This window comes from Antedon mediterranea, chromosome 1 (assembly GCF_964355755.1).
Source record: "Antedon mediterranea chromosome 1, ecAntMedi1.1, whole genome shotgun sequence".
Lineage (NCBI taxonomy): Eukaryota > Metazoa > Echinodermata > Crinoidea > Comatulida > Antedonidae > Antedon > Antedon mediterranea.
The window spans coordinates 17,803,838-17,830,894 of record NC_092670.1 but is presented as its reverse complement, the minus strand read 5'-3'; the positions used below and the strand labels follow the sequence as shown (position 1 = coordinate 17,830,894).

General features: G+C 34.5%; 3 protein-coding genes across 4 annotated transcripts; 1 reads left to right on the top strand and 2 right to left on the bottom strand.

Moving 5' to 3' along the window:
* Window positions 1–507: 507 nt before the first annotated feature.
* Window positions 508–11,877, bottom strand: LOC140047364 (uncharacterized). 2 transcript variants are annotated; one of them, XM_072092349.1, is made up of 16 exons: window positions 11,821–11,877; window positions 9,773–9,846; window positions 9,306–9,441; window positions 8,732–8,764; window positions 8,350–8,506; window positions 7,495–7,638; window positions 7,179–7,352; window positions 6,906–7,048; window positions 6,712–6,817; window positions 6,210–6,367; window positions 5,574–5,696; window positions 5,005–5,085; window positions 4,730–4,831; window positions 3,195–4,530; window positions 2,662–2,822; window positions 508–1,987 (listed from the first exon to the last, which is right to left on the bottom strand). In XM_072092349.1, the coding sequence occupies exons 2-16, from the start codon at window positions 9,820–9,822 to the stop codon at window positions 1,907–1,909; spliced, it is 2,985 nt and encodes a 994-aa protein (XP_071948450.1). In that variant the 5' UTR covers window positions 9,823–9,846; window positions 11,821–11,877; the 3' UTR covers window positions 508–1,906. The 2 variants fall into 2 exon arrangements, with proteins under 2 accessions (XP_071948450.1, XP_071948459.1); XM_072092358.1 differs by having other exon boundaries at window positions 9,773–9,849; window positions 11,821–11,852.
* A 528-nt stretch (window positions 11,878–12,405) lies between these two features.
* Window positions 12,406–13,605, top strand: LOC140047360 (uncharacterized). Its single transcript, XM_072092335.1, has 3 exons — window positions 12,406–12,648; window positions 12,853–13,041; window positions 13,454–13,605. The coding sequence occupies exons 1-2, from the start codon at window positions 12,475–12,477 to the stop codon at window positions 13,033–13,035; spliced, it is 357 nt and encodes a 118-aa protein (XP_071948436.1). The 5' UTR covers window positions 12,406–12,474; the 3' UTR covers window positions 13,036–13,041; window positions 13,454–13,605.
* Window positions 13,606–15,449: 1,844 nt separating this feature from the next.
* Window positions 15,450–17,238, bottom strand: LOC140047357 (sphingosine 1-phosphate receptor 1-like). Its single transcript, XM_072092319.1, has 2 exons — window positions 17,229–17,238; window positions 15,450–16,893 (listed from the first exon to the last, which is right to left on the bottom strand). The coding sequence occupies exon 2, from the start codon at window positions 16,879–16,881 to the stop codon at window positions 15,874–15,876; it is 1,008 nt and encodes a 335-aa protein (XP_071948420.1). The 5' UTR covers window positions 16,882–16,893; window positions 17,229–17,238; the 3' UTR covers window positions 15,450–15,873.
* Window positions 17,239–27,057: the final 9,819 nt, after the last annotated feature.

Here is a 27,057-nt window from a genome sequence, read left to right as displayed (position 1 = left end):
ATATGTATATGTACATCTTTGTATGCAGTGCCTGATTAATTATTTGTAAATTATTCCATTCTGTTTCAAAACTAGTTATTTATTATCATAATATTTATATTAGTAATTATGAACATTGTACTTGTTTTAATGGGACTTGTTAATATCATTACGTTATTATGTTTTTGGGGGGGAATTTTTGTTTGTATGTAGAATAACTGTTTTACATGTTTGATGAATAAATAAATATTCTATTAGCATATCAATACAGGTATTACATTTTTTTACTAGTTCTGTAAATTCTGCATGTTTAAAGCTCTGTCCACACTATCAAACTAGATATGTCATCGTGTCATCACATATCTAGGCTTAGGACTACATATGTACACAATACAAAACCACTGTGCCAAACATTGGCATGGTTGTAGGATTGTCATTGGTGAACAGTTCTCTTTTGGGTCAAATCGAACTGGATGACCAATTGCAACCGTCTTAATGTGTGTTTTTATGCAAACCTAGAACCTCCATAAATGTCATGTCAAATCAAATACTTCTACAAATAAAAAAACAATAAAACTCAAAACATGTAATTTTTTTAGTTTATGACTGTATACAATATTATATACACACTGCAATTTTAAAAAAATCCCAAAAATGTAATGTTTTATAAAAACATTTAGGCAAGTATACATTACATGTACAGTAAATAAATGTATATACAATTTCATTTCATATGTACGGAAGCCCGTTCGGGCCACAAGTTAACTATATTTTAGAAGCTGTTATCTGGCATAATCATGATTGCATTGCCTGCCTTTTATTGCATGCAACATCGCCTCTGATCCAATGCACATATGAACGGTCTTAGCTCTATACAAATTTACAATATAAATGGTAACTATCACTGCAATAGTGACAAGACTGCTGTGATTATTATTCCACTATGTAGACATTTTATTTAATGCGATTGAAAGTGCAATAATTTCTACTCAAAGTATCATTGAATTCAAAGCATGATTAGATCCTTTAGTTTAAACATGATTAAATGACCCGTATACTTAATTCACATGGCGTAACAAGACTCGACAAGAGTTTACACACAGAGAGGCCTCAACATCGGCGTTTTGTGCATCATAAGTGTGTAACCTCCAAAGGCCTGCTGAGCAGGTGCTGACAAATTCTAAAGGCATATCTAATGCTCTGTCACTAATCAAACTAGTTTGACAAAAAAAGTGTGATGTGCCCAAATATGGTAGTGATATGCCCACATATGGTAGTGATATGACATCATAATATCCATATATGGGCACATCACATTTTTTTGTCACATAAAGTTTGATAGTGTAGACAAGGCTTAATGTTGGTTTATGACATCTGTAGCGATTTAGTAGGCCTACATGTATTACAATTAAAAATGGTTATTTTTTGGTTTTTCATTGTATTCAGCCTAAAGCTGTTTTCACATCGTGGCCGGATTCAATCAGGTGCCTTGAGAAAAACATCATTGAAAATGGGTTCAGGTAAAGCATTGGATTGTTCACACCAAATTTGTACAATTTGAATATGTACCAGATTCGAAATCCATCGGAGCGATGAATCAAGAACCCATTTGTTTGCTTAAATTGTACGATTTCTTTCTTTCTTTTGTCAAATCAGCAGGGAGCATGGATGACTTCGATTGAAAGGTATAACCTTCTCATGATGCCACATCAAATCAAAAGCTGCTTTATCTGGACAAATATGGCACCGCACCTCGATCACTGCTGACATATTTTGGTTTGTGACATTTTTTGGTTTGCGACACCTTTTGGTTTGTGACATCTCTTGTTACGTTCTAATATGCATAAAGTAACGACTGCTTTGTCATGTGTAACTATACCATTAGACTATCTGTTCATAAAGTACTGTATACCTCTATTCATTCCTATCAATGCTTTAAAGCCATGAATGCAGATCCTGGGATGGGTAAGGCTTTCAACTCTGTTGCATCATCTATTGGAATAAAATGCTAAAAGAAAAACAAATAATGATAACAATGTTAATAATAGATTGTCGACCATCAAACTTTGATTGTTATTTAATGTATTATGCATATATATTAAGTGAATCTTAATGTGAGGGCGTGTGGTGCCGTGTGTTGAACGTTGGACTATTGATCATGAGGTTGAATCTAACGCTCTTCGCATTGCTAGTATCCTTAGGCAAGATACTTAAGTTACATTTGCCTAACCCATGTGTACAAATGGGTACCTGGTATAAGTAAAACACAATTACTGCGCGGATTACTGGCTGCAACAGCATGGGAGTACTGTATATTTCCATACATGTTTAATCCAAAAATTGACTGGGGTAATAATGTGAAGCGCTTACAGGATTTGTGCATTAAGCCACTTTAACGGCCAATTTACACAGACGAGCGGTAACGGTAAGCGGAAAACCGCGTAGATTGACCCACATAGAATCTGTATCTATCTTGAATGGAAACCGTCCGTCCGCTCTGCGTTGTGTGTAAATGGTCATAAGTAATAACATAGATTCTATATTTTTATTACCGTTACCGCTGGTCTGTGTAAATTGGCCTTTAGATTGACGTATTATTATATATATATCCATGTATCTTACTTTATTTCTTAAATAATTTGGTGATTAATTATGTATAAATATAATAATAATAATACTTACTACTCTTTCATCACCATGTAGTAAAGTAGTTGCTAGAGGATTTGTGAAGTTGTGCGGCACCTTTGGTTTGGGGCTAAATTTGCTCCGTAGACGACAAGCAAACAAAGCCACCTCTTCATTTAAAAACACTTCCTCATACTTTCCGCCATTATTACCTAATGCTAAACAAAAACAAGCAGATGGGCATCAGTAATATTTTCTAACAAACACAACTTGGCTGAAGATGATGTTACACAACTTTAGATATAAAGCTTTGTCTGTATACAACAAAAAAGTGCAATGTGCTCAAATATGGTGGTGATGTCCAAATACGGTATTATTATTATGGGCACGTTTTTTTGTTTTTAAACAAGAAAATTAAAAAAACAAAATATAATTGTAACAGTCAAATAGACAAAGATCAACAAGAAAAAAGCTGCAACACTGCATCCCCTACAAAGTGTAATGTTGCAAGACAAAACATGTTAAAGAAGAATAATTGTACTGAACTTTAAAAATGTTTTATTTATTTCTATTTAATAATCACATCTTACCGATTGCATGTTGAAGCTTCTGAACATGCGTTAGTTGAACACTTTTACTTGAGGAATCTGAACGTTGACCTTTATCCATATGCCCATCATTGTGCAGAGGTAACTGGCTATTTAAAGCTGTACCGTTTACGGTCATGCATTTAGGTTTATTTGCATATCGTGGCACAGGGCTTATTACGATGTTTGACAGGGCTAGTAATCGATCTCGATGCAATGCAACAGATGTGAGATTTGAATATTCAGAAGGGTAAATTGAGGTCATTCTGTAGTATTCTTTGTCAGGTACTTCACAAGGAGACAATGGTTGAATATTAGTAAAACCTTCCGACGGTTGTGTTATGCTAGATGAGATCTTTCTGTCTTCATGAACTGATGGAGCAGAGTGTGCTACATGACGCCTCTTTTCAATTTCACCATAAGGTGATTCGTATTGCACGGTTTTGGTTACTCTTTTCAAAGGTGTAGGTACAGATACCACTCCAGAAATTAACACTTCTGCCTCCATATGTTCAGACTTCTTAGCATGGCACTCTGTGTCGTCACTATTTGGTGATGACAAACTCAAAGTGGTATGAGCACTTTGGTCTGTGATAGTGCCATCAGTGTGTTTATGTAAACCATGATTATACAAAGAACTTGCGGTTTTAAAATGCTCTGAAATATATTGCATTTGACCTGAAGTATTGTTCTCTAATGCAGAAAACTTTCTGCTAGGCGTCCTTTCTTGTGAGATCTGATGCATGGCAATCAGTCCATCAAAACCAGATTGCAGGTCAGAGTTCAAGGAATGTAGCTCAGAGTTCAAGGAATGCAGATTAGTGTTGCTATCAGAACTCAATGGTGTTCTCATTGATTTTGGAGTATTAGAAGTTGGCATGCTAGGATTATCAAGACGATTATTTACCATCAACGGAGAGGCTTTGACCCCATCAGTAGCACTGCATAACCTGCTTGTAACTGCTGCTTTAGCTGTCACGTTTTGTAACATCCTAGAAGAATTTACTGATGTTGTTGATGTCTGTGGACGAACTGGATGAACTCTGTCCATTGGCAATGGCAATTTGAACACAGATTGTGCCTCATTCACAGTTCTTGAGGGCGCTTTGACAGTAAGGTCAAGAGGTTCACATGAACTCTCTGAATCATTATCCGCGTTTAGAAGATCCTCCTGGATTTTCACAAATTTTAAATCAGTGTGAGCAATTGATGATGCTTTCTGTATAGCTTGTTCATTGATTGGATGGGCAGAGTCACATGACTCATTTTGTATTGGTTTCCTTTCTTCCTGAAGCTTATGAATCTCTTGTAAAAGTTGTTTTTCAAGCTCAATTACTTTCTGAAAAATAAAGAAATTTGAATACATTACTTCTACAAAGTACAAGTCAAGAATCAACAAATTAACAAGCATATCTTAAGATAAAGCAAGCAAATGAGTCGACCAATCACAAGTGACAGTTTGAGCATCCAATCAAGTGGTGATTAGAAAAATTACTTATGATGATCTTGACTCAATCCCTGTGGGAACCAATCCTTACCTGTAAGTATTCCTCTGTTGTATTCTGTTCAGGTTTCATCTCATTCTCTTTTGTTTCATTATCATCAACATCGGTAAACTTTAAAATAGTCACTATTTCATCCTGGAAAAATAAAAATAATTAAGATTGAAGTAGTAGCTTGGTGGCTAATGTGTTTGCTTTCTAGATCGAAGATCAAAAGTTCAATCTTGACCAAGTACAAGGTAATATAGTTTCTTGTTGTTGGATGCGCAAGAAATAAAAGAACTTAATTTTGTAAAAGAAGATGAACTTACAATTTCACTTTGTTTTATTGCAGTGTGGTCTTCAGGAGACTTTAATACCTCTGCCCATCTAACTTTCTTTTTGGTTGAACTCTTCACAAAAGAGAGAGAGAGAAAGAATAAAAACTCAACTATAAAATTACTTACATTCTACTAAATGCAGCATTGGGGTTAATTGACACAGATGAGGTAAGTGGTAACGTCAATGGTAAGTGGAAAACAAAAGTAAAGAATCCATGTTATTCCTAATGACATGCACTTACACAAAACATGCAGTGGTCGAGCAGAAACACGCTTAGAAAAGATAGGCTACAGATTCTATGTGGGACAAGCACAGCAGTTTTCCTGCTTACCGTTGCCACTTGTTTGTGTAAATTGGCCTTTAGGACCAAAATAATTGTATGTGTAAAAATATGGTATTAATAATTTTTTGTTCTATTTTTTTTAAGATCAATTTCTGCTGCAAGAAAAAATGTGGTTTTATCTAGGAGAAATAAGCCATAGGGTAGATAAATCAGGGAAGAGTGAAATTAGTAAATCTTCCCTGGGTAAATAGATTTTCAAGATTTTGCATTACATACCTGTGGTCTAGTTACTCTTTGAGGTGTTGGTATATTGACAGTCTTTCTCACAGCGGGTGATTGACAAGGTGAAGGCGCAGTAGGTACCATGGCACTGAATTTAAGATTGGCGACACGAGAAGCCTATAATAGGAATAGATAGGGGAATAATAAGGAATACAATAATAGTATTTGTTAATATTGTTTATACATATATTAAAGCAAATTAGCAAGGATAACTGTAAAGGTTAAACCTGGTTGAACTTTGCCGATTTGACTGCGATTAATTTGGGAAGCCTTCCAGATTGCGTCGGGAACAGCTTTGTGAAATAGCATTTGTTAAATAGCATTATTGGAAACCAGGCTTAAGTGAATTTATTCACTGTCCTTTTTAAAGGTGAAAATCCTGTTAAAAGAACAAACAAGTGAAGTTGTTTTTTATTTTTTTCATGAGAACAAATCCTGACATATGACAGGATTTGAATGAGGACACTTGGATTGGTAGCCGAGCGTTTTAACCACCAAGCTATAATTCCACTCTCATGTTAATATCAGTATATGTCTTCAGCTTATGAAGCCTTCAAAACCTCTGCACATATAATTTATGTGCACATATTAAACACATTATCATGTGAATTAGCAATAATTCATACATACTGTTACAGGAGTCTTTGGCATTGTTGTTGTCAGTCCGTAAATGCCTTTTCCTGGTGTCTTTACACCAGGAGTTTTTATCACAAGCTGGTTTTGGTTCCTAGGTTGAAGAACTCTTGCTGGTGTTGTCAACATTTGCTTTACAGGTGATGGAGTTTTGTCTTGGAAAGAACAACAGTTACAAATCATTTGCATAATGCATAATTACAAATTTACTGTACAAATCATTTGCATAATGCATAAATTTACTTCAGAATAAAAAACAGAAAACAAAATAATAATTTTTACTAAAATGGTTAAATTAATCAAAAACCCATTGTCTGACAGAAAATTTGAAATTGTTTAAACTTTAAATTGTATTTTTATTAGGCAAAACAAATGGCATATTCAAACAAAAAACAATTTAAAAATTACTTTTTCAGGGGGCCAGTATATCTTAATGTAATAATAATCGTTTATTGATACCATTGTTTCTACTGTATATAAATGTTGATTAAATACTTACTATTCCATTTTGACGTCATTTGAGTCCTAAAATTTGCTTTAGTCCACCTACGATCATATATGGAATTACGAACTGGTCGATCATATATAGATGTCCTTAGGTAAGCCTGGAATAAAACAGTCATAACAAAATGAGACTACCTACAATTGGAAATTATCATTATTCTTTATCTGTTATTGTCTTCTATCAAATACCTTATTTGGTCTGTTTCCACCATATTTGGAATTTGCAATTCCTGCAGTTGTTTGTCTAGCAATGGGTCGTGCATGACTGATTCCGGTGTTGTTCAAAATGCTGTTGAGGGCGCCGACATCTGTTTTAAACTCTATATCAAATTCTAACAAAACATAAACATTCTTTTTTTTTTATTAACAATCCTAAGACAAAATAAATAAAAGCTAAAAAAATTCCAGAAAAAAAACCAAAAAAAAAACAAGCTTTAGAACCAAAACAAAATTTAGTCTAACCTTTTTGCATATCTTTCATTGATATTTTTTCAGGTTTTCCGTCATATTCATTCTCTTTCTTATCCATCTTCACTTCATCTTTGATTGTGTGGGCCTTTTGTTGTCTTGTTTCTTTGTGATGTTGGCGAACCTGTAGAGCATTTATTGGAATTTTACGGCTTTTAGTAACCAGTTCTAACAAGAAAGAAAAGATAAAATTTCTACACGATTATCATTGCTGTATCATAGGGAAATACAGCATCTCATGTGTATCACATGTTGTGCCTGTATCATGTATGATTTATGATAGTAGATGATACATTACAAACTTAGTTACCTGTTTTACTAGTATCTTTTATGTTTCCATGACCGATCTGTTTTGCAGCGAGTTTATCTTTGCTGCTTTTGACTGGTTTAGGAGGATTTTGATGGCTACGAAGAATTCTAGAACTGACGCTATTTGTTGTTTCAAACAAACATTCTACAAGATTTTAAAAAATTATTATTAAAGCATATTGGTAAATAAAACTAGAAAAAACAATGAATATGAACAAAGTGATGAACAATAGCAAAGATTAGAATTATGATAATCAGTTATAATAATAATAATGACAAACAATATACATATATAATGCAACATAGCGCTATTTCGTGAAGATCAGAGCGCTGTGGACTTAGATATTACACCCTTTCAACAACATTCTTCTCCCCTAAGGGTCCCGTCATGTTATCGGCAGCCATCTATGGTGTCATTACGTCTGTCCATGACAGTGGCTCAGTGTGTATACTAGTACACCGGGTTAACCCTCTACTCGTCTCGAAAGATGTATTAGGTTCTTTAAAGTGCACACGAGCAATATGCGTACACTGGACCTATGGTATAGTCATTATCCGAGAAGACTTGTTCTACCACCAAAACTATGGAGTGAGCCTAAAACCCTTGCTGGTGTTATGGCTGTGGATTACAGTTCCACTGTCTTAACCGCTCAGCCACTCATTCATGGTGAATTTGATAATACCAACAATACTTATAATGCAAGCATTACCGCTAATGGTGATGACAAATGATAGTCACAAAATATTGCTCATGATGTTAATGAAAACAATATAAATCAAATATAACAGATAAGTATTTTATGATCCATAAAACATAGAAACTAAATGAAATATAAAAATACTGTGTAGAATGTACCTGTTGAAGCCTGTTGCTTGTCAACGCTAGTCTTGTCTAGTACACTCTGCAAAGCTTCGTCATCTAGATACTCCTCTCTCTCATCCACTGCAACCTCATCCCTCTTGAAACTTTTCTGAGATCTTGTAACTGGTCTTGTTAGATCAAATGCCTGTATCTGATCAAGTATGTATAAAGAAACATTTACACTGCACCGGAATCAATGCAGCAGGCAGGGAAAACAGTGGGGCATGAATATGTTTTTTTTTTGCATTTATTTATTGAATACCCTGTTTAGTCATGGTGGTCTATCCCAGTTCCATTAAGGGCCCTCAATAAAACATATTAAATATTCAGAGCAAGTAATTAACATCTCCACATTAAAGTTAAAATAATAATCTACCTGAGTACATGTCTTTTTCTTTACAGCTTTACCCTTAAAAAAGAAGAAAGGAATGGTTACATTCACAATAGATGGCATCTGATGAATTGACTTAAAAGGAGGAATAGTTACATTCACAATGGATGGATGGTATGTGATGGATTAACTTAAAGAAGGAATGGTTACATTCACAATAGATAGCATCTGATGGATGTTCTGTCTACACTATTAAACTTTATGTGAAAATATGTGATGTGGCCATATATGGACATGATGTCATATCACTACCATATTTGGGTACATCACACTGTTTTTGTCAAACTAGTTTGATAGCGTAGACAGACCTATAAAAGAAGGAATGATTACATTCACAATGTATTGCATCTGATGGATTGACTTAAAACTAAACAAAGCTTATAAATTACATGATGACAGTTTATGATGAATGACTAATGTTGGCGAAACATATTAAATGTTGAGAATACACGGGTGCAGCTGTTATCCATCTCAAGTAGCTTGTGTAATCTTTGTCATCCAATGCCTTGTTTATTCGATACAAATTGATGGATGGACTGATGAATAAACAAAGCATTACCTTATTAAATTTGTCATTCCAATTTTCATGAAGTTTCTTGAAGTCTGGAATTGCACGAGCCTTAGTACTTGGTCTAGGCTTCGTTGCATCTGTTTTCGTTGTTGTGCCAGTTTTCTTTTTAACCGGGATATTACTTCTGAATTATAAGAAGTTGTAATAACCATTTGTTAGTGGGACTGTAAGCTATCATTACTGGCAAGTTCATGATCAAAGCAAATCATTCAGTTATAAAGATAAACATTTTAAAAATATAATAATACTGTAGTATAGTACTAATCATGGTGCAAATTACAAATAATTAGGAATAACAAATTTAAAATCATTGGACTTGTTGCAGCATGTTTGAAACTTACAAGTACGTTTGATGAGGTATTGAAACAATTTTAGGTAAATTTAAGGAGTATACAGTAGATTAGTGCCGAATGCTCTTCTGCATATAAATTATATAACGTTTGATCAAATCTCACCTTAAGTTGTATACTCTACCACTGCCAGCAGGCCTACTTTTGGTTGACATGTTGATTGACTACACTTAAGGCATCTGCTTCAAAAAATAAAATAATCTAATTTATGGATCAATATTTTTTTTAGTCTTGGCAACTTTGTAGTGGTATAGTTATAGATAAGCCTAGTTTGTGGGGGAACTCATTTAGATTAGAGTAACTTTTGTGTCTTGGCTTGAGCTTACCTTCTCAATCTCATTACCTCAACACAACAAACATTAAAAAACAATAAAAGGAAGGCAAGCAAGGAACAATCCATAATTAATTGTAGAATAGAAAGAAGATTGAAGCCTACAACAATCTCAGACCAAAATATAACAATATAATATTTACTAATATAGGCCTAGGCCCTAGGCCCTCCGGAGTATGGTCGAAGCGGCCGCCAACGAAAGCGGCCGCCAGTTTAATATCGTCATTTGTATGGAACGCCATGTGCGCTTTAATCTTTGATTGTCGTTGTCAACGCCATGGCCTATGGCGAGTTGATTTACAGCTGTATGTATGGTCAAACCAATAAATATAAGTCAAATCATGTACTATCGAATCTTTATATTTCTATAATAATTAATTTTGCCTGCCGCGCCGATAAATCAATGTATATTTTATTTGTATTTTAATATTAACTAACTAAATATATTTACATATACTATCAAATCATTAATAATTTACGTTTGCATCATAATCTACATACTATTGAACCTTTATGTCTCATTTACGTACTATTTATTTGTTTATTTATTTATATCTCTTTTTTTTTTTAAATACGTTGGCAGTGAAGGAAAAAAATAACGTTGAACTGACCCGACGTTTCTTGAGCACTCTCCTATCGAATCTTTATACAGTATTGCATTAATAATTTACGTACGGTATTGCCGAATCTTTATATCTCATTTACATCGAATCATTTATACAGTATTGCAATAATAATTTACGTACGGTATTGCCGAATTTTTATATCTCGTTTACACAATACTATCGAATCTTGTTTTTAATGATTAGTAATAGGGTCTGTTATATATTTAAGTGTTATTCCATTGTAATAAATTGTTTGTGTTTTCAATAAAGCAACGTGAAGACGAAAACGCGACCTTCTACAGCACTATTCCTGGCCGGCCGCCAGTCGAGTTATTAGCAGAAATTTGCGTAATGAATTACCGTACCGTACAGACACTTGCAATATACAATAACAAATATATATATTTTGATATACTTTATTGAAAAAATATATATATTATTCTTAATAATTGGCTTATTATATATTATATTAATATACAATACAAACACCACAATGTATTTTATTGACTTTATTAAACAGTTAAAGTAAGTAATCATCGATTCGCCATTTCGTTTAAAAGAACGTATCACATTCAATCTGTAAAAAAAGAGAATAAATTACATAATAGTAATAATGTAGGTTGTTATTTACATCCGAGGAAAAGAAAACCTGTCGATCGAAACAATGACAATCAAAAGTTACAAAACAACGACAATCAAAGCGCACACGGCGTTCCATACAAATTACCGTTATTGAACTAGCGGCCGCTTCGACGGTAATCCGGCCCTCCTAGGCCTAAATAATTTTATTTGGATTCTAATTAATAGTAATAATATTATAGAATAGAAGAGACCAGCAGAGCCCTACTGCCCACTACTCTAGGCTAGTAGTAGACTTAGTTCTTTTTATTAAAGCTAGGTAGGCTAGGCCTGGCTTTAGTAGGCTAGCTAGCCTAGCCTAGTTAAGCAAAGATAGTAAGCCTGGATAGAGGAGGCCTAGCCTACTTCACCCCCCTAGGCCTACCCTACCTAGGCCTACCTAGGCCTATATAAGGCCTAGTTAGGCCTCTAGAGGTAAGTAACGACGACGACTTTGGATAGCTAAAGATGGCTTAAAGATTATTAAAACTATTTATTTTGGAAAGCCTCTGTTACAAATATATTAACTTAAACTAATTTATTATATAAAATTCCGTTAAATATTCTAAAAACAGAAAATTATACTGTGTTTCACTAACAACATTAAATTTCCCGGTTGACGCTGAGATCGACGGCGAGAACGGTTTTTAAGCTAAGGATCATCAATCATAACATAACAATTTCATCCAATCACGTCAGGAAGGAAATTATGAATCGAAACAGTAGCTTTAATTGCGCATGCGTATTCAAAACCCCCAAGTCGCTTCTCGTCGACTGCCCTCTTTTGGCCTACTGCTGTAGAAAAAGTGAGCAAGTTTCCTGTATGTTGTTCGTTGAAATTAAAACTAAAAGTAAAGTGCAAATAGATAAGATAATAACTTTCAATCCAGTAATGTTGAGTGGTGAATTGTGTGAGGCTAAAAGCAACAAAAAAGAAAAAAAAAATCAGAATAAGAATAATTAAGAATATGATAGAGGTAGAATGCACTGTAGGCCTAGGGTTGGTTCATGCATAATTTACACCAAGCTGATCACGTTAATTGATAATTATATATTATTTTACATACATCGAAGCATCATGGATGATGTGACACTTTGAAGCGCGCCTATTTCCGCGGCGTACAAAAAGGCAGATTGGATGTTGCACACGCGCACGGCAACCAAGTAACCATGTACACAGACGACGCAAGCACTCGCGATTAAAAGAACATTCGCATCCCATTTTCTGTTCACGAAACAGTTCTTCTAACACCATGGGTTGTGGATCGAGTAGCCCCGGTAATGTTAAAACCATGCATGTATCTGAAAAGAAGAAAGAATTCGTGCTAAGTCGATTTGTTCGACTTAGGTTTAAAGAAGAAGTTTCACATGAAGATATTGCAGACAAACTTTGTGAGCTGGTGGGCGAGCAAGCACGGACATTTAAGGTTCGATGATGCTATTCTGACTCTTTACATTTAGACCAGGCTAGACAATTTATACTTAATGTTTGTGCTATTTTTAACTCTTAATTATACCACCACACCGGGGATACCGCGGATCAAGTTTCCAAAATTATAGATCTTCTAGACCTTATAGTGGGTCTGGTCCTTATTACCTCTCATATATCACACTTTCACTCTTTTTGACAGATTGAAACCGAGAAACCCGGCGTGTACACAGTAGAGATAACTGTTAAAACTGGCAACGAAGAAGAACAAGATATGTTTGTTGCGACGGCCACAAAGAAGATTGAGGATGCACGGGGTCTGTCGCTTAAAGGCGGGGACAAGATTATGGGTGCTAAGGAGTTTAGTGTAGCTGGCGACCTATAATAACATGTAACGTAAACAATACGTTTAGTCATACTTTAAGAGATGGGAAAACATGCAAATCATTACAATTAATGATCTATATATCATGCCGTTATACAGAGGTATTGGGACTTATCTAAACCCCCACTGAACATTCCCATATTAAAGAATAAAAGTTAAATTCAATGATTTTTAAGAATGTTCAGATAACATTCAAGAAAGTGTTATATGGAAATGATGATGTTTGGGCACCAATACCATATTTTGGCGCATCACACTTCAATATAGTTTGATAGTGTAGACAGAGCTTTAAAACTGAGCTGAAGTTTTGCCATTTTTATCGGAGCAATATAATTTTATACTACTTATTAGAACAAATGAAATGAACATAAACTCATCCCACCTCAAACTCATTATATATTAATTGTTTTCATTTCAGATTTGATGTGCTTACATGTATTTCAAACCATCTTGTTCCGCATAATTTCAATAAATATTCAAAGGATCTAATAAAATAAATACATAAAAACTATATTGTTTATAATGAAACTTGGCACTTTCACCTCACAAACGAAGTTTAGTAATAAATAGTGGATAAATATACGTGTTGTAGTGATAAATAGTTGATTTGTGTCACATAAACATTTTATTAATATACACGTCTGATTCCCGAGAGCAAAGGACAATCATGCTTCTAAAGATAATTTAAATGTACGGTGTTGATTTTGCTGGTTAAAGTTAGATTCTCACTTGAACGCAGAGAGCAACGACGCAGATGTAACGCAAGGGTTGACCAATCACAAGCGACCATTGATCCACCACGTGATTGGACAAATTACTTGATTAAAAAAACAATTCCAAAAACATTAATTGAAGATGCTTGAAAAACATGAACATGCTCTCTAAATTAATTTCTCAATATCTGCATTGATAATTAACAGCGCGCGGTGAATGCGTTTCGATCGTCGCTTGATATTAGTTATTATGAGTACAACTATAGCAGTACATCAAGTGAATTGACATCTGGAGACATCCGGGTTTCAAATAAACATCATATTATCCTCATCAACAACATAATAAACATAATCATTTACACATGTTCCTATAATTCATAATCGTTGTCACATTATTGTCATCCTCATCCTCATCAAATAGCTTACACATACTGCTCCGAGTGTCCAATAGTAAGTTTGATAGAAACTCCAAAAATATGTGATTCATATTTTCAAACTTTATTTTGTTCATCTTCAGGAATGGATATACTTTCTTTTGCAATGTAACGTATTTAGGTTACAAGAATATTGAGGTAGACCCATGGATGGACATTACATCACCAATCAAAATTAATTAAACAAAATTAACGATGAAAATAATCAAAATAAATGGACATTAAATATTAAACAATAGTCAGAAATTTTTTTTTTCATCAACCACCAAATAATATTCGGTCACCAAAAAACATGACGTCACACCTTGTCTTCCTATAATCTCCCACACGTACTGTACCTATATTTTTATATCGAGTGATGCGGGTGTATTTGATGTAAATATTCGCGTCGGTTCGCTCTCTATATTGATTGGTCTATTTCTGTTTTTCTGGTAATAATCATTATAAGATTCAATACACACGAAAACCCCTAAGGAAATACTACGACAATGTTAACATCTACTTATTACAATTTTTTATCGTCAAATTATTCATAGCTACTTACAAATATTGCCATTTTCATAATACTAGTAATACTAGTATTACTATTTTGTTCAACTTCAATGTTGAAGCAGGAAGGATGGATATGGATCGTCGGTCGTTCAATGTCATACACGGTGGTCGCAGGTGTCGTATCGTCCATCTCAATTACGACGGAAGGGGAAAATCGAAAATAATTACTTTTAACAAATAATCAGGTCACCCATCTTTCATCTTAAGCTCTGTTTACACTATCAAACTTTATGTGACAATAAAAATGTTATGTGTCCATATATGGACATGATGATGTCATATCACTACCATACCTATTTGGGCACATTATACTTTTTTGTCAAATTAGTTTGATAGTTAGACAGAGCTTTAAGTATTTCTTTGATCCAGTAACGAGTTCATTGCAGTACTAAATCGATCATCATTTAAACGCGTGCGTTAAAGTTAAAACGGTACCATACTGATTATTTAAACGCGTGCAAACGACGTCGTGCAAACCATACCGTTACTGTCATAATCTAATGCGTGCGTCAATGTTAACTACCATACTAATTATTTAAACGCGTTGTCATTGCTAAATCATGCTAAAGTATTATATCAGTATTTAAACGCGCACACGTCATCAGTTAGTACATGCCATACCGTCACGTTTAAACGTACGCATCAGCAACAATCATGTTTTCACTGTCACTAGCACAAAGTACACGACAACAGAAAGTACATTACAGTACGTATATTTTAATATATATATAGCAAATAATTGATATTTTTTAATTTACTAAATAGGCTTAAGTCTACAGATAACAAATATTGCGTCTTAAAACGTTTCACACAAACTTCACATGGTTAGCCTGCCTCATTGATAGTCTGTCCGTCCGGTAACGCATTTGATGTCTTCATTTCATCAAATCAGGCATATGGACGTATAGTTTGAATTATTTCAGTTTTTTTTTTCAAATTACTAAGATATATTAACCAGATTGGATGAGCAACACGACTATTCTCGGTTTAATATACAGATGTATCAGAACTCTTTTGATCTCTCTTATAATGGTACAGTAGCTCTTTCCAGTCATCAGTGAAATCACGGCGGAGACAATATAATGTAACATAAAATCAAATCTTAACAGTAGTTGAACGCGCACGTGTTGTTTATACTTCTAGGCCTCCATATGTAGATCTGTTAATGACGTTGGCTTGTTTCTTAAATTTGAAGACGTCTCTTCGTCAACGAGAGACTTCTCCTGCACACACTTACAAGGACAGCAACTAAAAACACTACAGATAGCCTCTCGAAAATCTGGAAGATTTCTCCAGTAAATGATGGGATTTAAGGCGGAGTTGAATATACCTATGTTAAGAAGAAAACATGCGGTGATACTGGCGTAGTAACATTGACGATCGTTTGGTTCAACATTTAAGTAAACTTGCACCCCAATACGAAGGGCTTCAAAACTCCATGGAAACCAACAAAGTACAAACGTCACGACGATAATACCATACGCACGCAGAACTACTTTTGTCCGCTGATAGTCTTTCTTGCCAATGTAACTTTGTTTCTGCAAGTCCATCTTATGTATAGAATAAAATATAGCTATGTAGAGACAAACAACACCCACCATTACAATAATAACACTCAGTGGTGCAACGGTATACAGTATTAATATGTACACGTATGGTTTCATAGCCCATGGGACAAACAGGGCTAATGTACCCACCCAAAGTCCGACACATGTCCATATTAACGGCGCGCTCTTTCTATTTTGATCTCGTTCAAGTCTTTTCGTCATGATAACCAGGACATAAAATCGTTCTATCGCTATCAAAAGTATAGTCAACACGGAGATAAAAAACATTGAAAAGCTTATAACATCGATGACACTTGGGGGGCCTAGCATCTGAATCGGCAATATGATGCCAGTGCAGAAGTCTGTCAGAGACAGACTGCATATGAGCACGTTGTTTCGTTGGCGTAGTTTCCTGACTTTGTAGAAGGCAAAAAGGATAATCGAGTTTTCAGTTATGATGAAGAAGCAGAGTAGCAGTAGTTGAGCTGTATAGATGAGTAATATCACTTTGTTCTGATATAAACTGGTTTTTGTTATATCGGGTAGATCGCAATCATCAGGATTGAACTCATCCACTGTCTCATTTCCAAAGGACTCCATCAAAGAGGCAGCCTGAAAGACAAAGCAATACAGCGTACTTAATTTATTTCGAGTATACAAATATTATCTACAATATTTGTCTAACGGATATAAGAAACGTCTGGATACGGTTACATTACTGACTGGTCACGGAGGCTATTAGAACTTAAAACACCTACTGTACTAATGCCTCAAAATGATATCTGGGAGGAACTCAAAACAATACTCAGTGGGTATGGAAGATGTGGCAGGTTGCTGGCATACAGAGCAGAACGATCTACAACCACCAACACGGTGTGCGCGCATCGTAATGTCTTGATCACTCAGTAAGAGATAGATAATATACACAATTTGAAGACAACGCTTACATCTTGCCTGTGATTGGTTGTTTTTGTGCTGCTCTGCTTTTAATATTCGTTATAATGTTTTTTTCTTGCAAATTTTAGACTTGGATGTCATAACTTGAATTAATCTTATTAGGCTTACGTATACACAAGAAATAACAAAGTGATATACTACCTAAATGTGATTAAGAAACTGTAATCTAAACTTAATGAAATGATTGAATGTTGAAACTGTTGTAATCGATAATTTTCAAAACTGTTTATTAATATCTATGGAAACGCGGTGACATTAAAGACGATTATTTATTAATAGATTATACTATTTTAAAGGTATAACCTATACTCATACTTATTACTAAGGATACGAATGATATATTGTCTATCATATTAAAAGTAAATGCGGTACTCTATAGCAAGGCAGTTAAATTGTGAATAATTTCTGCAGATACTACGATAATAATTCAAATGAAGCTTTGTTCCCACAACAGACGCAAAACAACGAAGTAGTGAGTGAGTGAGTTGACCAATCACAAGCGACAGCTTTGATGATCATCACGTTGTGATTGGTCAAAATTTCATTCCAGTCAGTGGGAATCTTTTCAGTTACATAAACCATGGAAAAATAAGTTATAACCTAAACTAGTAAACATCCCTATTGTAATCGAATAAAATCAATCAGGTGGATTTATTTTGTTTCCATTATCATTTGTTAATTGTTCTTTCAGGCCAAAGATCTGGTGATTGATCTCCCTTTGAGGGCTTGACCGAAACTGGGTCATTTTTAAATGACCCTTTGGAAAAACCAAGTGTAAATTTGAAACAATGCCCAGAAGTAAAATTTAGCCAATTAAATTTGACATTCACGATGCCAAGACTATATCTATGTTTGACAATTTTCTTAAGTATTTAAGAACGCAGATAAGAGTCTCATAATCTATCCATTAGGCCTGTGTTGTGATGGACTCTCAGAGACGCCGCCGCCCTGAGCAAAAGACCATTTTACACCGCACTTTTTTATAATGTATATCGTACTCTACTTAAGAAAATACGATAGAACAAATCTCCTTTTATAAATGAATTTAGGATATAATGATATCTCCTTAGGGAAGTGACACCACGCGAATACAATAACATGATCATTTAAAATCACACAGATAGGTGTTTAATGTATAAACCGGACGTAACTGTCAAAAACACTTCATTTTGAGAAATTACGAGTAAAATATTAATGATGAAGGATTGACACAGATTTTATAAACCCACATCAAGAGAAATCTCACTGCAATAATCTTGCTTTTAAGATAAAAAGTTTTGTACGTGTCCGAAGCATAAATGGAGAGTGACGCAGGTGTGGGACATCGTCAACGAACATACTTGTTTTAGTACAAACTGTTTGGTACATTAGTAGGCCTACCGATGTCACTGGCTATTTTTGAGGGGGTGAAACTATCATGGTCACTATTCAGTACCAACTGTTGTCATTTTCCTGGGATCAGACTTTTGTCACATTTTTTGTTGCCGAAATAAAGTTGTCAATTCAATTCAACAATAATAATATTCTCAAGAAGTGTTTTATTTTTAAACATGCCTTTACATATCAAATTATTAATTCACATAATATCACGGAAGCAAAAAAAAAAACAATGAAAACAAACGCAATACTTGCGATGCATTTATAGTAAAAGCATCATAATAAAATCTTGGTTCTCGTTTAATTAATTGGTTTTCTTTTGCGTATAAAGGTAATTGAAAGATACGACCAAAAAAAAGATATTAATCAGAAATTTAATTCGAAATTTAGCATGATGGTTTAGTTTGTTGAAAGGAAGGGAAATAAATTTAATTACATCTTATCTTATCTAACTTTAATAGATTCTTCTGAATACGCACTTTCTTAACTGAATGTTATGAATTTAGATTAATTGCCAATATGTAACCATATTAATGAATACTTATGCAAGCTCACTTCATCATTGATATTCGACGCCGCGAAGTAGTATCAGCGTTTGGCACGCATGTTTCCATGGTGACTGATACAAATGACGATTGTCAAATTTTAATTGCGCTTGTAAATCGAAAAATTTGTCAAATAGCTTGAACACCCCCTTAAAACTCCGTTTTTTGTTAAAACCTTTTATATTCCCCTTTCCACCCTCAAAGTAACAAAGGACAGCTTATTATGTATTAAACGGTTCGTTGTTATTATACGGTTTAATGAAAATATGGTAATCGGTTAATTGTTAATGGAAAAAAGTAGGAGTTCAAAAGAAGCAGGTTAAAAACTAATTTCTCCATAATGGTTGAAATAACAGAATGGCATATTACAAAGGTTTCGTAGATCAAGCACTTTCGCTCAAGATTCCATTGCAGGACCCTGAATCGAAAAGTATACGCTCTTTTTATCTAAATGGACCTGACAATCTAGGCCTACTGTATTGAAATCACGATATTTTGACAAATCCACCCGATTAAGGACGTATCTCCATAAATGGAAATATTTCTCGAGTATTCCTAAATACAGCATCTCATGTGTTATGTGTATCACACGTCAAAACTTAAGGATAATTTGGCACAGGTTTTATATGTGTTTCACAAGTGATACGGTATTTGCCAATGAGAATGGGCAAATTAAGATACAGTTTTGAGAATCGGCTAGAAAATTATTATTATTAGGCCTATAATTAGGCCTAGGCCTACTATAATATCAATCAAAACTACAATATCTTATTTGAGTTCCGTAATACATAAATCATATTAATAATATCATTGTTTGCCACTCTCCTACTACAACAAAACACATCAGTTTTCAACTATTGAATGTTGTGTTCTGTTTTCTTTCTTTGGTTTTCAGTATGATCATCTTAGATTTAGTAGACATAGGCTACGCGTCTAACTAACTAACTCTAAAGCTTGATCCCACTATACTAGGTCGCAAAACAAAAACATATTATAATGTAATTGTGTTCTGCTCTCTGATATTAAATTTAATTATAAGAGATTCCATTAATGCAGACATAAATATGCGTGCATAAATAAAACCGCCATAAAAACCAATCGGTGCCGGTGCTAAAAAGGGAAAATTACAATACATTACCAATAATCTTGAGTTAATGTGACATTGGAAATTCCTCCATGAATGTTGTTAGACTAATTCAACCCCGATGTCTTTTTTATACCTCCATGGTTTGCTTAACTAGATCTCTGTATGACAGCAGACGTGTCCTAGAAATCTTCTTCAAAGCAGGAGACACTACTATAAGTCGAATTATTGATTTGCCATAATAAATATTCACAAATCAAAACTATAACTTACTAGGCCTATAATATGAACTGCATTTAACCAGTGTCTTGTCATTCAACAACAGCGGCCACGAACTCAGTTAGATCGACTGGAGGCCTGGGACAACCCTCAACAATACCGTTCAGTTACGCCTTTGTTACTCTGTCAACCATGCGTTAAAATAATAAATGAATTATTGTATAAGCGCTTAAAAGGGCTGCTTTGAACCAGATGGCATTCAAAATAAACATACAGCAGGCCTAGTAAACATCCATTACAAAATAACTTTCGAACATTTTCAAAGTTTCTCCAAATGATATAGTATTTGGTACAACTGTCAGAATTGTTGACCCATTTGATAACAGCAACTGGCCGACGTGAAACCATGCGTCGAAGGTTCAACACAAAAGCGGGAAATATCATTCTTGATTTCATAATTATAATTAATAAACATTTTCTTTAAAGAAGTATTGTCCCACAAAAACATAAATGAAAATTAATGCAAAAAAAAGAGACTTTGAATTGGCCATTTCGCCGTTTTAATAAAAAAAAACAACAACAAAAAAACTATCATTTTGTTAACAGTGAATAAAGACGTCTACTCATGTTACAAATACAGTAAATAAGATCCTATAAGCCACTACTATAAATATCATAATGTCGCATTATAATGACAACATTAATCAAAATATAGAATCTGACAACGATGGTGTACGTGTACCTGAGCTTGATTATAGTCGATTATTTCGTTGTCATCGACCCAAATTTTTATTTTCATGGATCATCACAAGCGACAGTTCCGATGATCCATCGCGTCAAAATGTGGTGCGTTTTTAGGCCTACGTCATTCTCTTGCGTTGCTTAAACTTTGCTCTAAAGAACGCCGTTTTCTCAATGTCAACATATTTTCTCAAAATGTTTACATTTTTTTCATTTTCATTTGATGTCATACTCATCCAACAGCGAGAACTAGCCAGTTACAGGATGGATAAACTATTACTTTATCGAATAGAACAAGTCGTTTCTATCTTTGATTGATTCAAAATGGGATAAATCTCGAAAAAATCCCTAATAATTGCTCTATGAATATTATAAACAATATAGACTTTTAAAGAGCTCAAGTTAAGTTGGAAATGTAATAGTTTCGAGAAAAAAAAATAGAATATAAAGAATAATTTGACTTACCATTAACGTGATTTGATATTGTTATTGACACGTTAAAAGCTTTTTAAACTGACACAATAAATGTTACCGTTGAATTAGAATATTTCAAAATTGAGATGCGTATTATCGATTAATATTGATCATTATTTCCAAGCGCACACTTCTTAAGTATGAACACGAGTTCAGATCTTGTTGACAATCCACTCATCCTTATGAAAACGCAATTAAATTATTATGAACGCGTTCCATTGGCTAGACACAAGGGAGCATCAGATACAGTTACAATCAAGTATAATTACTTGGTATTTATGATACGCTAATAAATGGATGATACTACTCCTACCCAATGATAACAACAATAATAGCAGTAATGACGAAATCTTCAACAAATATAATTCTATTACAGTGATCCACACTGCTCGTGTACGTATACCATTAATAAAACGACATTGGGCATTAGAAATACTTATATTCTGAAGTTAGTAGGCATAGGCCTATTTTTATGTAATGTGTCATCACGAATTGGCTAACACATGAAAAAAAAACAAACTAATAGGCCTAATAAATACGCATATATAACAGGACCGTAGCCAGGATCTGTCAAGGGGGGGTTCGGACACTAAATATTTGGGTCAACCCCCCCCCCCCCTGATGCGAAGCGAATTTTGTTAAATGACACCCCTAGATGGCCGGAAAAGACACTCTCGTGCAGCATGCTACCAATGAGCAAAAAGATCGTACTTTTTTCCTCCTTCTCAAACACGTCGATAATTTAAAGGACGATAACTATTTGTTGCCGTATGTTAGATGCGCGTGCTCTGTGCGGAACCGCCGATTGTTTGATCATTTACTCCGTATTTTGTTTTGCATTCAAGTTCAATGCGAACGTACATCTAGGAGCAGCCCCGAAAAAAGCACACTGGTTGAAGGCAAATGCTATTTGCTAGCTCTATCTATAATATTTATTTACAGCAATTTGTTGAGGAATATAAATATGTAAATAGGTGATATTGATACATTTTAGTACGTATCGGCTGGTGGTCTAGAAAAAAATAATCGGATGCCATAATGTGAACTACAGTACTTGATACCATAGATATTATAGTGTAAAATATTAATATTCACTATAATCCTCTATGATACATTTTAGGAGTCAATACTTCAATACTTCATAGTCACACAAAAATACTGATGTACGTCGGAAGGCTATATACTTTATGCATGCTGCCTGACTGCCAGTGATCTAAACAATTATAGGTACGCAGTTGTCTGGCGGTGTCTTTTGTACGAATCGTTCGTGCCCCAGTTCGCTATCAGACGCGTCAATATCATGTTACATGCAGGGACCAAACATTTATTTTTCAGGTTAAAATCGGCAATTCATTTGCAGCTTTTAGAAATTTACAGACACGTATCGCTAGTTGACGCTCATACAGAGAAGAAGGTTCACGAACAAGTTTACGAATTTTTCAATTTACAAACAACTTTTTGTACTGTGGGGCACGTATTTGGAGGATTTTTGAAGATGAAGGTGAGGTATTGGGCATGTCGGGGATGGGGGTTCGCAGTCGGTTAAGGGGGGTTCACTGTAAAGGGGGGGGGGGGGGGTTCGCCCGAACCATAACCCCCCCTGGCTACGGGCCTGTATAAAGTGATAATGCATGGTGCGGGTACAAAAATAACATAATTAAAACCGCCAATCAAAAATAATCACCTTATTAGGCCTGCATACAACAGATGGACTAGGACGCGTATAAAAGCTGATAATCGTGGCGGTAATAACCCAATAACATAACAGTTCAAAATGTGTCAAGGATTATTAGAAACTAATTGAATTCAAAATTAGCTTAATTAAAATTAAATTAAACTGAAAAAATAGTCCTGTTGCACATTTGTACAACTGAGAACTTATGTGCAGTTCCATGCCGTACCACGCCGTACTTCTTGGACCCATCTCAACGACGTGGCGCAACGCAAGTGAAGTTTATCTCAGCGACAGTTCATAAAACACTTGCGTTGTGCTTACGTCATTGCGTTGTGTCCAAGTGGGAACGAAGCTAGAACGTCGTTTTCTTCGTTCTCATACAAGGGTCAGATGAAGGGATCTCTCTCATCTAAGACGTCATATTATTTCATGGTAAAACGTTAGTTTACGACATTGGTTGTTAGCAATAATTCTACACTAATTAATTCAATAATAACCTACTCGACACAATTAATTCCCAAGGTACGGCTTATAGTATGTAGGTAAGCAAGATTTATACAAAAATAATTTACTACATAGTCTTTAATTAGCCACACGAGAACAAGAACTTACGCGCAACGCAAGTAATTTTACCAATCACAAGCGAGATCATTCGAACTGTCACATATCATTGGTCAACTCACTTGCGTCCTATATGTCCTTGTGTTTCGTCCTAGTGGGAACCAAGCTATAGTCTCATCAACATATTTCACCAATTATTTTAAAATAAATAACTTTTGTGTACTGAATATCTCAAAGATTTAATTAGTCAACTTAAATTAATATTAGCCAGTATTTACACGAGCACTTCTGTGCATGTTGCCGAATTAATTACAGTATATAAAGTCAATCTCTTGGTAAATACAAATTCTACCGTTGTCTTGACAAGCAAATATTTAATTATAGGCATTAGTATTTGAACAATTCTTGTAATGGTATACCAGTATATTAAACCGCAATATCTTTACAATAGAAAAGGATAGGTGGAGTATACTATACTGGAATATGCATATTTGCTAAATATTTTAGACCAAGATAATTGAAATTGTCATTACACTAAAACATGTTTTGGTCGAAATGCTAACGTTTGACGTTTCATTATCGACAATTCCATCCGGAAATTACGTTCAGCAATTTATCGGGCACATTATGAGCATATTATAAGACAGACTATAACATTGCTTGCCATCCTCTTAATTAATTTTTGCTTTCATTCGATATTACCTCACAATTTGAACAAATTGACATTTTTTTCAGTCTAATAAAAATGCAAAAGTAGGATATTTATTATAATATCATTAATGTCATATCAAGGCAATAATCGTTTTTAAATTGTCTTGGTTGTATCGAGTTAGATATCTATGCTAAGGCTTGGTTCCCACTATAGCAACGCAACGTAACCTACGCAACGTAAGAAAATAATCTTCCAATTTTACATTGTGTGTTTGCGTTGCGGGAATCACGTCCATAGTTTTATAGACGTCGTATATAAGCGGCCAGTTTTTGGAATATTATTTGTCTATTCAATTCAATATTCAATTTATTCCGAATTTCATATGAACAATATAAACAATAAAATAACACACATGCTAGATCCGGGGGACTCCAACTGCGAACGAAATCATTATTATTTGTATTATTTATTATTGGAAATAAACATTGTTATTATCATTTACGCATAAGAAAATGTGTCAAAATAAGAATAAAATGTTGGACCAGCTCCGATAGTGGAGCTGTAGCTTGATGGTTAACGTGCACGATAGGCTAAACTAAATTAGTTTATCCATCCTGTAATTAGCCAGTTTATGCTCGGTGTTGGATGAAATCAAAAAAGAAATAAATAACGGAATGGACACAATTCATTTTCATACAACGCGTCTGCCACAACTTGTTGTTATCGCCGTGAAATTAATCTACGTAACCCTCGCATACACGTCGATTAAACATATCACTGTTGCGTATATCGATATTAGATTCCTTTAAAGTACAATAAAGACCGTCGTTATAGACGGACTGACATTTAAAGATATTAACATCGACATATTATGCTTGTTTAATTTACTATGTAGGCCTATCTTATACGTGTGAATAGCCACACAAGCTAATTAGGATTTAACCTGATACATTGTTATAAAATGACAAATTGAAGAAGATAGACATTATTGATTGAATGAACGAATGATTGATTGAAAGAAAGATATACAAGAAAAGAACGAATTATTACAGGAGCAGAAAGGAAGTTTATGTATGTAGGCCTATATGAACGAATAAAGAATGTTAACCATTGTGACGAACAAAATGAACATGTCTCTCTACACATTAACTACACTATGGTGACCTAAACTGACTGGTCTAATTAGGCCGGGAGCGAATACAATAGATTTAAACATACTAACTATTATGAAATACAACATACTTAAATTACTGTATTTATTAATATAAATTAAATTGGGATCAACTGAATATCGAAGAGACGTATACATTACAAGCATGTAAGAATAAAGATAGAGAACCACACTGTTACGAACAAATTAAATAATGGAGGGAATGCAATGGGATAGACAATGAAAAGAAGTAGGTTAATGAATGAACGACGAAGGGTGGAAGAATAATCAACCTAACAATGAAGTACTCATACGGGAACTAAAATAATTGATTCTGTGCGCGTGAATATGAAACAGACACTTGGTATTTATCTTAATGAAGATTTTCATAATGCTAAAGTGCTGACGAGACCCTTACGGCTATTTCCTACATTATTTTCAGAGTTCATTACAGAGTTACTTTATCATAATTACGCGTTGAAGAAAACAGAATTTAAAGGATGAAGTTTCGGTTTACTTTTAATCATTGTGTCCTCCATTGAATAATACATCACCATATATAATTATCAATCAGTTAACACAATTGAAGTTCAAACTGACGTCTGTCTACTGCAGTTAACAGAACAATGAAAAGCTCAGTAAGCAGCTAACATAACTATTTAGTAATAGTATAGGTTACCAACAATTACGGTACCAGATGAAACAAACCGTAACGAGTATCCCATGCGCAAACCATTAGGCCTACTTAATCAACAATGTCATATATAATATGGCTGCAGTCGTGTGCTCAAGTTAGTGTTTACCGACGTGAGCTGTATTGTCGCGTTGCACGCGACTAAAAAGATTACTCGAACCAAGTCCCGCCTTTTAACAGGTAGTGAAGACAATACGACATTGGTATCCTGCCTGAGCCATTCATTCCATAGAGTAATTGGTCTACTAAGTTACATCATTGTCAAATCTTTTCCTTTCTTTCTACATCATTAATTTCAAAATCACTACGGACGTAATTGTAATCTAAACTTCTCCTAACCCTTCTGGCGCGCGTCATTCTCTTCATCTTCATCTTGCCACTTTCATCAAGTCTTCATTATTTTACCCTTGTTGTTTACCAACACCTTTCAGACCTATTCATAAAACAACCCCTTTCATCATGTTCATCATCCCCATCATCTACCGTACTAGATAACACAAAACAAGTTAATCTAGCAATTTATCATTTCTTTCACTGAAATTAGAAAGATGAGATGAGATATCGTAATATAATGAGAAAGAAGTCTGCTAGAGGTAGATTTTCAATTCCACATAATTATCTAGGGTCGAACTAACATAAGAAATGAT

Excerpts from the sequence above, each read along its gene's own strand:
- LOC140047364 (XM_072092349.1), bottom strand. The coding sequence starts at position 9,822 with ATGTCAACCAAAAGTAGGCCTGCTGGCAGTGGTAGAGTATACAACTTA. Across the intron at positions 5,697-6,209 it reads TGCCAAAGACTCCTGTAACA|GCTTCTCGTGTCGCCAATCT; the intron begins GTATGTATGAAT and ends TTCCTATTATAG. Across the intron at positions 4,531-4,729 it reads CAACAGAGGAATACTTACAG|AAAGTAATTGAGCTTGAAAA; the intron begins GTAAGGATTGGT and ends TTTATTTTTCAG.
- LOC140047360 (XM_072092335.1), top strand. The coding sequence starts at position 12,475 with ATGGGTTGTGGATCGAGTAGCCCCGGTAATGTTAAAACCATGCATGTA. Across the intron at positions 12,649-12,852 it reads AGCAAGCACGGACATTTAAG|ATTGAAACCGAGAAACCCGG; the intron begins GTTCGATGATGC and ends TCTTTTTGACAG.
- LOC140047357 (XM_072092319.1), bottom strand. The coding sequence starts at position 16,881 with ATGGAGTCCTTTGGAAATGAGACAGTGGATGAGTTCAATCCTGATGAT.